Source organism: Carlito syrichta, unplaced genomic scaffold (assembly GCF_000164805.1).
Source record: "Carlito syrichta isolate Samal-C Ts95f unplaced genomic scaffold, Tarsius_syrichta-2.0.1 Scaffold305437, whole genome shotgun sequence".
NCBI classification, from domain to species: Eukaryota; Metazoa; Chordata; class Mammalia; order Primates; family Tarsiidae; genus Carlito; species Carlito syrichta.
In genome coordinates, this window is record NW_007249533.1 from 587,657 (window position 1) to 604,049 (window position 16,393).

At 35.2% G+C, this 16,393-nt stretch overlaps 1 protein-coding gene across 1 annotated transcript in view; it reads left to right on the top strand.

Annotated features, from left to right (window-relative positions):
* Nucleotides 1–16,393, top strand: part of IPMK (inositol polyphosphate multikinase) — a 48,037-nt gene that overhangs the window by 14,200 nt on the left and 17,444 nt on the right. The window contains exons 3-4 of the mRNA XM_008061685.2: nucleotides 10,006–10,091; nucleotides 13,785–13,881. Of these exons, the coding sequence (XP_008059876.2) occupies nucleotides 10,006–10,091; nucleotides 13,785–13,881 (183 nt within the window). The remainder of the gene's footprint in view (nucleotides 1–10,005; nucleotides 10,092–13,784; nucleotides 13,882–16,393) is intronic.

The following is a 16,393-nucleotide window of genomic DNA, read 5'->3' on the forward strand; positions in this document are numbered from 1 at the left end:
AATGAAACTTGAAAAACAATCCAAAACGAAATGAGAAATTTGACAAAAAATAGAAACCATTAAAAAAAAGAAAAAGCTTAGAAGTAAAGAATATTATATATATATAAAAAGTTATGTCTCAAGAATGCAGCATCAACTCTTGCCTAAAAGCTTCCAACCTGCCTTTCTGCTGTATTTCAGATTTGCCCCCACAATCACACTAATTTCTAAAATATATTTACTCAATATCCACATATATATTTTGTATATCTGTATACATACACATATATGCATGTGTATGCATGTATCCTATTGGTTTTGTATCTCTGGAGAGCACTGACTGCTAATATTTTATTTTGTTTTATTTTGTCTTATTATTTTTGAGACTTACTCTGTTGCCCAGGCTGAAGTACAGTGGCATAATCTCAGCTCACCACAGCCTTGACCTCCTGAGTAGCTGGGACTATAGATGCGTGCCACCACATCCAGCTACTTTTTATTTTTTTATGTTTTGTAGAGTTGATTCTCACTATGTTGGCTAGGCTGGTCTAGAACTCCTGGGCTCAAGTTATTCACCTGCCTCGGCCTCCCTAAGTGCTGGGATTACTGGCTTGTGCCATTGTGCCTGGCCATGTACTATTTTAAAGGAGTATTCTAAATTTATCATATTGACTAATACATTATATAAAAATAATTTGTTGTCATTAAGAAAATATTTATATTGACTAAATAAATACATGGGGGAAAAAGGATATAAAACTGAACCAAAAAACTAATTAGCTTCAACCGCAGACTTGATCAAACAGAGCAAATAATTGGTGAACTTGAGGACAAATTCTATGAAATTACCTAGTCAGAGGAGCAAAAATAAAAGACTAAAGAGACACCATTAAGCAAACTAACCTCTGCATAATTGGAATTCCCAAAGGAGATGGAGCGGCGGGAAGGTGTAGAAAGCATATTTAAGGAAATAATGGTTGAAAATTTTCTAAGTTTGGAGAAGAGTGACAGCATCTAGGCAAAGGAAGTTCAGAGATTACCAATCAAATTCAAGTGTAGAGTTAGTTTTTGATACTTTTGTTTATGGTCAACCTTAAGTCATTATCAACCTAAAATAACCTGTTGTAACTACAGGATGTTTTTCTTTGTAAGCCTCATGATAACCACAAAGCAAAACCTATATTAGATACACTAAAAATAAATATAATGGAATCAAACATACTACTTCTCTAGAAAAAATCTCTTAACCACAAAGGAAGACAGTAGGAGGGAAAAAAGGAAGAAAAGATTTACAAAACAATCACAGCACGAGTAACAAAATGGTAATAATAAGTAAGCCCTTCCTATTATACCTTGATATAAAAGGATTAAATTCTTCAATTAAAAGACATAGACTGGCTGAATGGATTTTTTAAAACCTCAACTATATGCTGTCAATAAAAAATGTACTTTGCCTATAAAAACACACACAGACTGAAAGTGAAGGAATAGAAAAAGATATTCCATGCAAATGGAAGCCAAAAAAGAGCAGGAGGAGTTATGCTTATATTAGATAAAATAGATTTTTAAGTTAAGAATGTTATAGGCCAGGCTCGGTGGCTCAGCCTGTAATCCCAGCACTTTGGGAGGCCGAGGTGAGTGAATTACCTGAGTCCACGGGTTTGAGACCAGCCTGGGCAACTTGGCGAGACCTCGTCTCTACAGTAAATCAAAAAATTAGCCAAGCAGGGTAGCACATGCCTGTCATTCCAGCTATTTGTAAGGCTGAGGCAGAAGGATCGCTGGAGCCCAGCAGGTCAACACTGGGGTGGTCATGAGTGTGTCACTGCACTCCAGCCTGGGCAATGGAGTGAGATGCCAACTGTAAAAAATAAATGTTACAAAGATCAAAGAAGGTCATTTGTTACATAATGATAAAGAGATCAGTACTTCAAGGGGATATAACAGTTGCAAATGCACATGTATCCCACTCTGAAGACCCAATGTATAAAACATATGTATAGACCTAAATGGCAAGATTTATTGCAATATAATAATAGTAAAGGACCTCAACAACCTGCAGTGGATAGATCATCCAGACAGAAAAATCAACAAAGTAACATCAATGTTAAACTGTGCTGTAGACCAAAAGGATATAACAGATTATTCCACTCAACAATTGTAGAATACATATTTTTTCTTAATAGCACATGGAATAGTCTCCAGGATGGATCATATGTTAGGTCACAAAACAAGTCTTAACAAATTTTTAGAAATTAAAATCATATCAGGTGTTCTTTTCTGAACACATGGAATAAACCTAGAAGTCTATTACAGAAGAAATGTTGGAAACCGTATAAATTAAACATGTTCCTGAATGATGAGTGGGGTCAGCGTACAAATTTAAAAATAAATTCAAAACTGTATCGAAACAAAAGAAATAGAAACACAGTGTACTAACAAATGAGATACAAAAGCTGTTCTTAGGGAGACATTTGTAGCAATAAACACAACATCAAAAAAGTAGAAAGACTTCAAATAACCTAATGATATTCTCTCAATAAGCTAGAAAAGCAAGAATAAACCAAAACCAATTTTAGCAGATTGAAAGAAGTAATAAAGATCAGAGAAGAAATAAGTAAAATAGAGTCAAGAAGTGCAAAAGGCCAACAAAACAAAAAGTTGGTATTTTTGAATAGGTAAAAATCAACAAACCATCAGCTAGACTAAGAAAAAGAGAGAGAGAGAGAGAAGACCCAATGAAACAAAATTAGAAACAAAATAGGAGACATTACAACTAATACCGCAGAAATATAAAGGCTGAAAAGAGACTGCTAGGAAGAACTGTACACCAACAAATTGGAAAACCTGGAGGAAATGGATACATTTCAGGACACATTCAGCCTACTAAGGTTGAACCAGAAGGAAATAGAAACCTAAATAGACCAGTAATAAGTAAGGAGACTAAGTCAATAATAAAAATTCTTCCAATAAAGAAACATCCCGGACTGGATGACTTCACTGCTAAATTCTACCAACTATTTGAAGAAGAATGAATCCATATTCTTAAACTATTCCAGAAGATTGCATAAAAGAGAATTCTTCTAAATTTTCTCCAAACAAGCATTGCCCTGATACCAAAGCCAGACAACACAACAACAAGAAGGACAACACAGGCCAGTATCTCTGATGAACATAGATGCAAAAGTCCTCAATTAAATATAAGCAAACCGAGTTCAACAGCACATCAAAAAATTATACATCATGATCAAGTGAATTTTATTCCAAAGATGCAAGGATAGTTTGACATACCCAAATCAAGACATGATACATCACCTTCACAGAATCAAGGACAAAAACCATATGATCATTTTAATAAGTGCTGAAAAAGCATCTGATAAAATCCAACATTCCTTCCTGATAAAAACTCTGACCAGCCTGTGTAAAGAAGGAACATACCTCAAAACAATAAAGGCCATTTATGACAAACCCACAGCTGATATATTGAATTGGGGGAAACTGAAAGGTTTGCTCTGAGATCTGATACAAGATACTTTCACTACTTTTACTCAGTACAGCACTTGAAGTCCTAGCCAGAGCAATTAGACAAGAGAAGGGACTAAAGAGCATCCATATTGGAAAGGAAGAAATCAAATCTTTTTTTGCAGATGGTATGAACTTACATTTTGAAAAGCCAAAAACCCCAACAAAATGCTGTTAGAATTGATAAATGAATTTAGTAAATTTGCAGGATACAAAATCAGTATATAACAATCAGCATTTCTATACATCAATAGTGAACAATCAGAAAAATAAATCAAGAAAGCAATTTCGTTTATAATAGCTACCAAAAAAAAAAAAAATCCAAGGAAAAAATATTAACCAAAGTAAAAGATCTCTACAATGAAATTGTAAAATACTGGTGAAAAAATTGAAGAAGACACAAAAAATTGGAAAGATATTCCATGCTCATAGATTAGAAGAATTAGAGTGTCAAAATATCCATATTACCCAAAACAATCTACAATTCAGTGCAATTCCTATCAAGATACCAGTGAAGCCGGGCTCGGTGGCTCAGCCTGTAATCCCGCGCCTTTGGGAGGCTGAGGTGAGTGGATTGCCTGAGCCCGCGGGTTCGAGACCCGCCTGGGCAGCAAGACCTCATCTCTACAATAAATCAAAAAATCAGCTGGGCATGGTAGTGCATGCCTGTAATTCCAGCTACTTGGAAGGCTGAGGCGGAAGGATCGCTGGAACCCAGCAGGCGAGGTTGCGGTGGCCGGGAGCGGCCACTGCACTCCAGTCTGGGTGACAGAGTGAGGAGACTCCAACTCAAAAAAAAAAAAAAGATACCAGTGACCCTCTTCACAGAAACAGTTCTAATACTTTTATGTAACCATAAATGACCCCGAATAGCCAAGGGAATCCTGAGCAAAAAGATTAAAGCTGGAAGCATCACACTATTTGCTTAAAAATTTACTACAAAGCTTAAGTAACCAAATAGCATGGCACCAATACAGAAACAGACATATAGGCCAGTGGAACAGAAGAGAGAACCTGGAAATAAATCCACGTATTTACAGCCAACTGATTTTCAACGAAGATGTCAAGCACATACATTGTCTTCAATAAATGGTAGTGGGAAAACTGGATATCCATATGCAGAAGAATGAAACTAGACCCTTATCTCTCACCATATAAAAAATCAAGTCAATATAGGTTTGATTTGATTGGATGTGGGACCTGAAACGATGAAATTACTAGAAGAAAACAGTAGGAAACTACTTTAAGCTTAAGCCGTTGGTCTGGGCAGATTTGGGGGGTAAGACATTAAAAACACAGGCAACAAAAGCAAAAATAGACAAATGGGTAAAATTTGCAAACTATCTGAGAAGAGATTAAAAACCAGAATATATAAAGAACTCAAACCACTCAGTAGCAAAATGATGATAATAATAATCATCTGACTGGAAATGGGCAGAATCTGATGAGACATTTTTAAAAAGAAGACAGGTGGCCAGTAGGAATATAAAAAAAAATCCTCAACATCATTTGGTCATATGTGAAATACAATTTCAAACCACAATGAAATATCATCTCATCTCATCTCATTTAAAATGACTATCATCAAAAAGTGAAAAAAATAGTTGCTGGTGAGGATTTGGAAAAAGGGGGATGCTAGTATACTGTTGTTGGATGTAAATTAGTACAGGCACTATGGAAAACAGTATGGTGCTTTCTCAAAAAATTAAAAATGGATCTACCATATGATCCAACAATCCCAATGTTGGGTCTGTATTCAAAAAAAAAAAGAAATCGGTATGTTGAAGAGATATCTATATTTCCATGTTTACTGTAGTGCTGTTCATAGTGGCCTAGATATGAAATCAGCCCAAGTGTCCATTGACAGAAGAATGGTTAAAGAAAATGTGACGTGTGTTTGTGTGTGTATGTGTGTGTGTATGAATGAATTTTATAATTCCACCATAAAAAGAATGAATTCTGTCATTTTCAGTAACATGGATGGAACTAGAGGTCATTATGTTAAGTGAAATAAGCCAGGCACAAAAAGACAAATACTGCATGATCTCACTCATATAGAAGGTAAAAAAGTTGATCTCATGACAGTAGAGAGTAGAACAGTGGTTCTCAGAGGATGAGAGGGACTGAGGGGAGGTGTGAAGAGAGGTTGTTTAATGGGTACAAAAATACAGTGAGATAGAAGGAATAAGTTTGAGTGTTGGATAGCACAGTAGAGTGACTATGTTTAACAATAATTTATTGTATATTTCAAATAGCTGGGAGAGATAAATGAGGTGACATGTGCTAATTATCCTGATTTGATTACTTCACATTGTAAGCATATATCAAAGTATCACATATACCATATAAATATGTGCAATTATTATGTATAAATTTAAAAACTAAAGATTATCTAGAAAGTTTCTTCCACACAGAAATTTTAGCATGCATTTATTTTCTATAGTTGTAATCCTGCTGAATACAGTATTTTTTTATTGTGGTAAAACTATATAATATAAAATTTATCATCTTAGCCATTTTTAAGTGTGCTGCAGTGTTAAATTATGTGCACACTGTGCAGCAGATCTCTGGAATTTCTTTATCTTTTAAAACTTAAACTCTATATTTCTGAACAACTGCCCTTTTCTCCCCCCTCCCCCAACTCCTGTCCACTACTATTCCTTTTTCTGTTTCTAAGAGTTTGACTAATTTAAATACCTCATGTAAGTGGACTAATGAAGTATTTATCTTATAGTGACTGGCTTATTTCACTTAGCATTTTGTCTTTAAGGTTTTTCCATGTTGAAGCTTAAGAAAGAATTTTTCTTCTTAAGGTTGGATAATATTGTATACTTATATCCCATTTTCTTTACCTATTTATCTGTTGACATTCAAGTTGCTTCCACCTCTCAACTATTGTGACTAACACTATAATTAACACGGGTGTGTCTTTATCTTGTTTTTTTCCTTGAATTCTTATGATAATTATCTTAGATTGTTTGATATTCTACAAATGTTGGATATTTTCTTCTGATTTCTCTGCTCTTTTTTACTTTGTGTTTCAGTTTGTACAATACATGTAATTTCTATTGATCTCACTTCAGATTCATTTATTCTCTCCTTGGCTGTTTTGAGTCTACTGATAAGCTCATAAAAAGCTTATTTTTTCTGTTACCATATATTTTTTTTTTTAGAAAGTAGGAGTTTATTAAGAAGACAGAAAAGCTCCCACAGCAGGAGGAGACCTGAAAGAGGGTTGCTCACCATGTATTTTATTTCTACTATTTTCACTTAAGTCTTTATTTTTTTCTTGAGTCAGGGTCTCACTCTGTTGCCCAGGCTGGAGTGCAAGTGGCATGATCATGGCTTACCACAGCTTCAAACTCTTGGGCTCAGGCAATCCTTCAACTTCCCAAGTACCTGGGACTACAGGTGCTTGCCACCATGCCTAGCTATTTTTTTTTTTTTTTTTTAATTTTTGTAGAGACAAGCTCTCATTGTGTTGTCTAGGCTGGTTTGGAACTCCTGGGCTCAAGCAGTCTTCTCACTTCAGCTGCCCAAAATGCTGGGATTACAGGTGTGAACCACCATGCCTGTCCCTGTTTTCACTTAACTCTTAAGTTTCTCTCTGCTGAAATGTGTTGTCTTTTCATGCATGTTATCTAACTTTTCTGTTATAGCTTTTAACATACTAATTATGGGTAAGTTCCTTTGTCTGATAATTTCCAACATCACTGTCATATCTGAAAGTAGTCTATATTTTGCTTTAAACTCTTGACAGTATTTTTTTTTCTTGGTTTTAATGTCTTGTAATTTTTATTAAATTCTGATGGACATCATGTGTAGTAACTGAGGCAAGCAGTATTCATTACTGAAATTAATATACCTCTTTTACTCAACTATCAGTATTGGTGATTTGAGCCAGTCTAGTGGGAGTTGAGCCAAATTTGAGTTTTGTTGTTATGGCCTGAGTATTTATGTCCCCCAAAATCTTTATGTTGAAGTCCTACTCCCAGTGTGACTGAATTTAGAGATAGGCCCTGTATAGAGATAATTTTTTTTTTCCTAGGAATGTTAGAGACAGATTTTTTTTTCCAGGTGGAGTCTCACTCTATCACCCAGGCTGGAGTGCAGTGGCGTGCTCACAGCCACCCCAGTGTCAACCTGCTGAGCTCAGGATATCCTTCTACGTCAGCCTTCTAAGTAGCCAGAACTACAGGTGTGCTCTACCACACCCTAGAGACAGATTTATGGAGCTAATTAAGTTTAAATGAGGCCATAAGGGTGGAGCTCTGATTAGATAGAATAGTGTCCATATAAAATATACTAGTGAGGTTGCTTTCTCTTTATCACATGAGAACATGATGAGGTGATCTATGAGCTAAGAAAAGACTGTGTACTAGGAATGAAATTTCCCAGCACTTTGATCTGGGATTTCTATCCTTCAGAACTATGGGAAAATAAATTTCTGTTGTTTAAACTGCTATGATCTTTTGTTATAGAAGGCAGAGCCGACTGATATACTTGAGTGCACCATGGATTTAAAATTCTGCTGGTGTCATCTTTTGTGTAGGATGTTTGATTTGCCAGAGGATTTTTCTCTGTGTTCTTGTTTAGCCCTCTGGTTTAGGTCTTCCTTGGGAACTTAAGCCTTAGAGATGGTTTTATTTATATTCATGCCCCTTCTGCAAATGTAGGTTACTGTTCTTTTACTTGGTCATTACTAACCACATGCTAGGCTGCTGAGGTATCCTCTGTTGTTCTGGTCCCACTTCAAAGTTAAGTGGGCTCTATGATCCTGAGTTTGGTGAATGGGGCATATTTAAGAAAATAATGGCTGAAAATTTTCCAAATTTATTTTGGTTCTTTTTTAGAGGCTATTTTTCTTTGGAAATATCTCATCTGTCCAGCATTTATATCCATAATTTTCTATAATTTCTGTAGCATATTTATAATTTTTATCTTAACACTCTACTAATTACAATGACTTGGTAATCTCTGTGTCAGCTTCTATTTACTGTTTCCTCTTGATTATACTGCATGTTTTCTCGATTAAAAAAATTTTTTTTTCGGTATGTCTCATAATTTTTTCTTGAATTTAGTGCACTTTTTTTTTTGGCATTGGGCCTATTATAATCTAATTCATCCTGCTACCCCACACTGTTGTGTACAGCCTAGTTGATATCTGCTCACTTGATAAAATGTATTTGTCTAATGGAAAGATACCTGGATCTAGACCAGGTGCCTACCTCAAAGTTGTTGTGATTCTTGACTTATTTATGAATGCCCTATTTTTCCCCCTCTGGAGTTCTGTTCATCAAGGCTTCTTTACATCTACCACTCATCATTTGCCCCATAACCATGAAAGTTAAAGGCCTTTCTTGTTCTCCATCCCAACCTTGAAGAACAAAATTCTTCAGTGATTTTTAGTTATAATAGACTACTCCTTGAAATCCCATTGTCTTTTGACTGTTTACCAGCCAATCTTATCCATATAGGTTAATATTAACCTTTCTTTTATTCTGTATCTAGCTCTTAAAAAAAACAAACAAAAACCTTGATTGTTATCTCATAAGCTGAGATTTTCTGCTTTTGCTAATTGAATTCTACATTTTTGCCATGATTAAAAATTCCTAGATCCTTTTGTAGCTCGTGTGATGATTGAGTTTTCATGCTCATATGTGAGATTGCCTCTGTCAAACCTTATTTCATCATATTACCCATCCAACTTGAAAGAATAATTCCTAATACTTGCCAAAGAGAAGTGGAAACTCAAGTGAAATATTTTATTTCAATTCTAAATATATTTATTTTAGCCATATTCTAATGATTTTGTGAAACCCCAATATATGAAATATTAAGATATTAACATATAAATTTGGGAATGAATCTTCATAGTTTAGGGATGGTGCCAGTGTTAGTATGTATATGGTGACTTTAGAAAAAGGTGCTCCTTCCTGCTCCAGACTCATTGCCTGATTTCAGTCCTCACTTTTCCCGTTGGCTAGACACCCTTATACTATCTGTACAACTGTATTCCGAACATCTGAATCAGGAAAATATTTTAGGGGCTTTCTTATAACAGATGAGAGAGACTTATAAAAAATTATCTAGTAGGAAATTCATGTATGAGCACTGTTAACATGTTTTTTTGTTTTTTAAAAGTGAGATTAAATTGTACTATTGCTTTTACCTTGCTTCTTGTTTAACAGCTCATGAAAATACTATTACTGAGGAATTTCTATAAAAATTTACACATATATTCTATTTATTAGAAAGTCTGAGGGTGCCATAAAGGAGTAGTGGTTGGAGACAATAAAGCTAAGATGTTTGGAATTTGTGTTCTCGTGCTTTGCATACAAGTACTGAAACATGTTGGTTGAAGTTAAAAATTTCTGAAGTGAATAAAAGTGATTTCTTAAATTTATGAAAGTGATTTATCTGTCACTTTAGAACAAACCTATTTTATGAAGCAAAGTATGATATTATGAAAGCATAAAAAAAAGTTTGATATTTGTTCCATAGGCATACTGCAACATCCAGATGGCACAGTTTTAAAACAGTTACAGCCACCTCCAAGGGGCCCAAGAGAGCTGGAATTCTATAATATGGTAAGTGAGGTAAGATTTGTTTTGTTGTATTCAAAGTGTTTTTCAGAGTTTTCTGTGGTGACTCACAGTAAGAAATATATTTGACAGCATGTTCTAGGTCACTGTGTGTATGTACCAGAAACAAAACAAAAGCTTCATGAAAAACAGTGCTTATCTTTAATGTATGTGATGTAGTTTAATCTTTTCTATTTCATTTCTTAAAGATTCCTATTCTAAGTTCACGATAGATATTTCTTCTCAGGTTAAGGAAATTACCCTCTGTCATCAAAGTTTTGTTAAGAAACAAATGGCACACTCTGTCAGTTTAATAAAGAGACTATTTACAGAGGTGTGGTCAGAGCTTTCAGCAACCTACAAAGGATCATGTTATAATATTATACCATTCCTGTGCTTGAAGGGGCAATGAGGGAAAGCAGTTTCTGGAACCCAGGGAAGTATCTTTATGAGCGGATAAGACCCGGTAAGGAAGAAGCTAGAGAAGTAAATAACCTGACCGCAACTCTTTTCCTACTCTCCAGGGTTTTGTTGGTGTCTTCCAATAGCAGGAGGGAAGGTACCTCATTAATGCAGTTTGAGTCAGCCTCTTAGGTGGAGAAGAGTGGAGTAGCAAAGGGAAGATACACAGCATTCTTTCTATTTTTGTTTTAAGGAACTATTTAAAACATGAATGGTACTGAATAGTTTTCAGCTACCTTTTCTGTATCTAGTGAAATGATAAGTTCCCTTCTTTAGACTGTTAGTGTTATAAAATACAATAATAGAGTTCTGTAGTAGCATTAGCTTTCATTTCTGGAATAAAACCTACTTAAATAGGACTTTTTATTTGTTTTTTTAATAATATGCATTGTTAGATTTTGCTTGGTAATGTTTAAAATGTTTTTCCAGCAGTGTGCATAAATAAAGTCGAACTGTTTTCTGCATATATTGTTCTTATCTGGTTTTGATATCACATTTCTTTTAGCTTCATAAAATGAGTTGAGGAGCATATTGTCTTCCTCTGCTTCTTTCTCTTCCTTTCCTCTTTTTTACCTTTTCTTCCTTTTCTAGTTTTCTTTTCTGGGAAGGAATAGATTATGAACCAGTGACTCAGTTAAAGGTCTTTGGACTTTTTTGTTGATTTGATAGTAAAATATGTTAGTTTTTTTGTTTGTTTGTTTGTTTGAGTAGGAGTCTTACCTTGTCACTCAGGCTGCCCAGGCTGGAGTGACATGACCACGTCTACTGTAGCGTCTAACTCTTGGGCTCAGGCAGTCCTTCTGCCTCAGCCTTCCAAATAGCTGGGACTGCAGATGCACACTATCACACCCAACTAATTTTTTGTTTTGCTTTGTTATAATGTATTGTAGAGATGAGGTCTTGCCAGGTTGCCTTGGCTGGTCTTGAACTCCTAGGCTCAGTCAGTCCTATTGCCTTGGCCTCTGAAAGTGCTGGCATTCAGGTGTGAGCCACTGCATGCACGCTTGGCAAAGTTCTTTATAGTCTCTTCATTTAAAAATAAATAATTTCAATAGTTTTGGGGAGTACAAATGTTTTTTGATTACATGGATGTGTTGTCTAGTGGTGAAGAAGTCTGTGCTATAAGTGTTCCTGTCACCCCCACTAGTGCACATTGTACCCGATAAGTGATTTTTCATTCCTTCTTTCCTTCCTTTCTTCCCACACTCCCCCTTCTGAGTCTCCAATGTCCATTATATTCTTCTATATGTGCCTTTGCAGACCCTTAGCTCAGCTACCACTTGTGAGAACATGTATTTCATTTTCCATTCCCGTTTTACTTAAGATAATGGTCTCCAGTTCATCCACATTGCTACAAAAAGATTATTTCATTTTTTTAATGGCTGAATAGTATTCCATAGTATATATAATACCACATTTTCATTACCAACTGATCAGTTGATAAACATTTAGGTTGACTCCACATCTTTGCAATTGTGCTGTGATAAACACATAAGTGCAGGTGGGTTTCTTTTTGTAAAACAACCTCTTTTCCTTTGAGTAGATACCACCGTCTATGCTATGTCTAATTATGACCCCCTTTTTCATTCTGAATTTTGCTGCTTCTCTCTTTTTGTCAATCAGCTTGGCTGCCAGCATTTTTGGAGTGTAGTGGCTGGGGAAGGAAGAAGGAAGCTGAGGTTTTCAACTGTTCGTTATTTAGAATTTTATTTATTCTCTCTGTTTCAGCATAGTAACTCTGTCCTCAGCTCTGCCTGGTTCCTGAATTAAGAGATCCTTTGGTTCTGTTCTTCAGCGTCAACCTCTGTGAAGCCCAAACATCACTGCTCAGTTTAGCACTTTCAAGCAAATATTTGTTATATTTTATTCTACATTTCAAGGTAGAAAGGCTTTTAGGTTATCTTGTTTGACATTTTGCAGTAAAATCAGTCCTACTACTTAAAAAAAAAATTAAAGTAAGAGGAGAAAGTTTACCTTTCCACTCTTTTATTTCCATCTCAGAACTAAACTATGAATACTTTTAAATGTATACTTGCAATTTCTCCTGTGTTTTTATGGAGATGATACAGATGTGTATCTTATTTAATTTCATGAACCTGCTATACATATTTGTATGTAATATGTCCTTATCTTTTCCACTTACAAACATATCCTAGAGTTTTTTAGGGCAGTACACAAAAATCTACTTCATTCCTCCATCTTGTAATTAGATCATCATGAAATTGCCCTCACAGTCATTGTGCTAGGAATGGAGGGATATTAAGATACACCTGTTCTTAATTACCTTGGCCTGGAAGTGACTAATATCACTTCTACTCAAATTTCAACATGGGAGTCTGGGAAATAATGTGCCATGTGGATGTTTGGTGAGTCTGCCATACTTGAGTTTATTCTGTAGAATTACATTACACACAATTATTTGATATGCATATGGTTTGACATATATAGTTAAATTCTAATACTAAGCTTTCATAAGCATTTTATACAAGTAAACTTTAATGGTCTTAGATACCTAGGTAGAGCATATTAAGAACATGTTCATTGACTCAAAATGTCTTACAAGTTGTTTTTAAAACAAATATATTTTCCTTCTCTCCTTGTAAAAAAAAAGCTAGAACTAAGGTCTAAGATATTAGAAATTTCTAGTATTGGTTATAAATCAAGGAATTAAACAATACATCGTGTTAAAGGATTTTTTAAAAAAAATAAAATCACAACTCCCTTACAAATATAAAATAAATACATATTAAAGGCTTTCCTTACCTCATTTTTTAGTGAGGAAGCCAACCAGACAGATGTTAAAACTGATTCAAGAGAAGTCAAACAAGCACACATGCATTTGGAATAAAGGGAATTTGAAATGAATTTATATATGGATACTAAATATCCTCTCATGGGGCATGGAGAAAAGTCAATTGAACCTCCTCTGGTTAGAATTTATTTGCATGTCTATGGAAAACAATTATTTTGTTGTCAGTGCCTACAACTTACATAGTTGTAAAATAGTTCAAGGACAGTGAAAGTCTAGAATTAGATAACAAAGACGAATATGCTCGAAATAATACATATTTATTCATTGGAGACACATTAATCTTTTTTGCTTATTTCAGATTTTCTTAAAATTGAAATTCATGAGATAAATTATAATTCAACACAATATGTTTCATTTGAGAAATTTGTAGGGCTATTGTAAAGCATTATAAGAAACTAACAATGTTATGTTTCTCTTTGTTTCAGGTTTATGCTGCTGATTGTACTGATGGTGTTCTTCTAGAGCTACGAAAATATTTGCCAAAATATTATGGCATCTGGTCACCTCCCACTGCACCAAATGGTAATCTTTTTCTTAAAAATCTATCTTTTACTTTACTTTTGATTCATAAGAGTGGCTTTTTAAAAGGCTTTTTGTAAAATTAAACCTAGTATGCAGTATAAAAACACAGAACACAGAATTTCTTTTTTTTCTTGAGTCGGAGTCTCACTCTGTCACCCAGGTTGCAACACTCATGGCCACTGAAGCCTTGACCTGCTGGGCTCAACTGATCCTTCCACCTCAGCCTTCCAAGTAACTGAAACCATAGGCACGCACTGCCACACCCAGCTAATATTTTGGTTTACTGTAGAGATGAAGTCCCGCCATGTTGCCCAGGCTTGTCTCGAACCCATGGGCTCAAGCAATCCTCTTGCCTCAGCCTCTCAGAGTGCTGGGATTAAAGGTATGAGCCACCGTGTTCAGCTTTATGTGTTTCTTTCTATTTCCTTCACCAAACAAAACTTGTGAATACTTTTGTTTTCATAACCATTTTTTAAAATGGCATACACAAGCAAATAATCTGTTATAGTTGAAAGGAAATACACACACACACACACACACACACACACACACACACACACACACACTAGTATTTAATGCTATCTTAAGTTACAGATATTTTTTTCTTACTTTATTGTGCAATTTCTTTTCCCATTTTGAGTAATAAAAGCAAATCAAGAAAAATAATTTTCTCTCTATTACTTCCTCCCTCTTACTCTACTTCTTCATTCCTCAATTTCAGGCTTTAAATTGCAATCTTTTGAAAAACACTGGTAAGTTTCATAGAGGATAAAATGACCTATGTAAAGGCACAGAATTTCTCTTTTTTAAGATTAGTAATACTTGACTCTCAAAGATTATTATTTGTATTATTTTATTAGTATTCTAAAGGCCTTTGCCAGAGCAGACAGAATTTAATTAAATGGGTAGCTTGAGTATCTAACCATTGACAAAGTTGAATTGAGAGGAAAGGGTTTCTAACTTGAATGAGTTTAATAACCCACTATGGTCTTGTTAAAAGGTAAAGCTGGGTGCTGTGGCTCACACGTCTATAATCCCAGCACTTTCAGAGGCGGAGGCAAGAGGATTGCCTGAGTCCAGGGATTCGAGACCATCCTGGTCAACTTGGCAAGACCTTGTCTCTACAATAAATCAAAAATTTAGCTGGGCACGGAGGCACATGCCTGTGGTTCTAGCTACTTGGAAGACTGAGGCAGAAGGATTGCCTGAGCCAAGCAGGTTGAGGCTGCGGTGACTGTGAGCATGCCCCTGCACTCCAGCCTGGGTGACAGAGTGAGACTCTGACTCAAAAAAAAAAAAGAAAGAAAGAAAAAGAAAAGGTATAGGCTCAACTTCTAGACATTTTGATTATGCAGGTCTGTGTTGGAGTTTAGTGATATGCTTGCTAATAAAAGCTACAAATTTTTCTGATGTAGATAGTTCTTGAACAACATTAAACCATCAGAGAAGGGATTTCTCTTCCGTTCTCTTGAACCATCAGAGAAGGGACTCCAGTCTGAGCTTGTTCCTTTTCTCAGTTCTTGTCTTCCGTCAACTCACTGACTGTGTGCCAAATTTCACTAATAGGGAATTGTCATATCCTCCTGTATCCTCAGCTCGGTAATAGTGAATCTATGGCTCCTTCAGGTATTTAGGATCCCCTGTACTTTATTGGATGGGAAAAAAGAAAAGTGAGTTGAGACTCTATTAACTATTTCGTTTTCTTTCCTCCTTCCTTTCTTTTTATCCTCCCTTAATTCCTTCCTCCTTTTGGTGGGCATATAGGTCTTTTATTCCCAAATGTACACACGTCTATGATTCAGAGCAGCATTTTGCTTAAATTACTTCACAAGTCATTATGATTGTTCTTTGGTCATCATTTGCTTTATAGTCTCTTGCACATGCTTGTAGAGACCCCTTTGCTTTGTAGTGCTTTCTGTTGTAATGTTTTCCTTTGTGTTTTCTTTGCTCTAAGTGAAACTTTTTAGAAATGTTGTATATGAGATAAAGGAGAAGTTAGGGTATCTAGATCCCAGTAAGCTTTGCTACTGATTATTGTTTAATTTAGGGCAAATATTTATTCTTTAATAAAATGACACTGAAAGATTGAAAAAGATTGCTGAAGGTGATGCTTGATTGGAAATCTAGGTAATTAAATGTTCAGTTTAAAAGATTGTTTAGAGATGATGGAATAACTGAGCAAACATAGCATAATTTCTTTGAAAAGCAGAGTTTTCAGAAATAATTTAAATGAAGAAATGTTTTAATTAAAAATAACTTTTTTTGGCTTAGGATTACTAGCACATGATTTAAAAATCAAAGAATTGCCAGCAATCGACAACCTTGCCGGTCTTCAGTACTAAATAATCTTGAGGTTCATCCTATGCTAACATAGAAAGAGCAATAGCTTTAAAGTAAAAGACTTGACTTCTACCTTGGTTATTTACAAGTTTTGTGAACTTGACTAGCTCAGGAACCTTTTTGAACTCTACCTTTTCTTCTACAGATTAAAAGTAATACCACAGAGTTATGA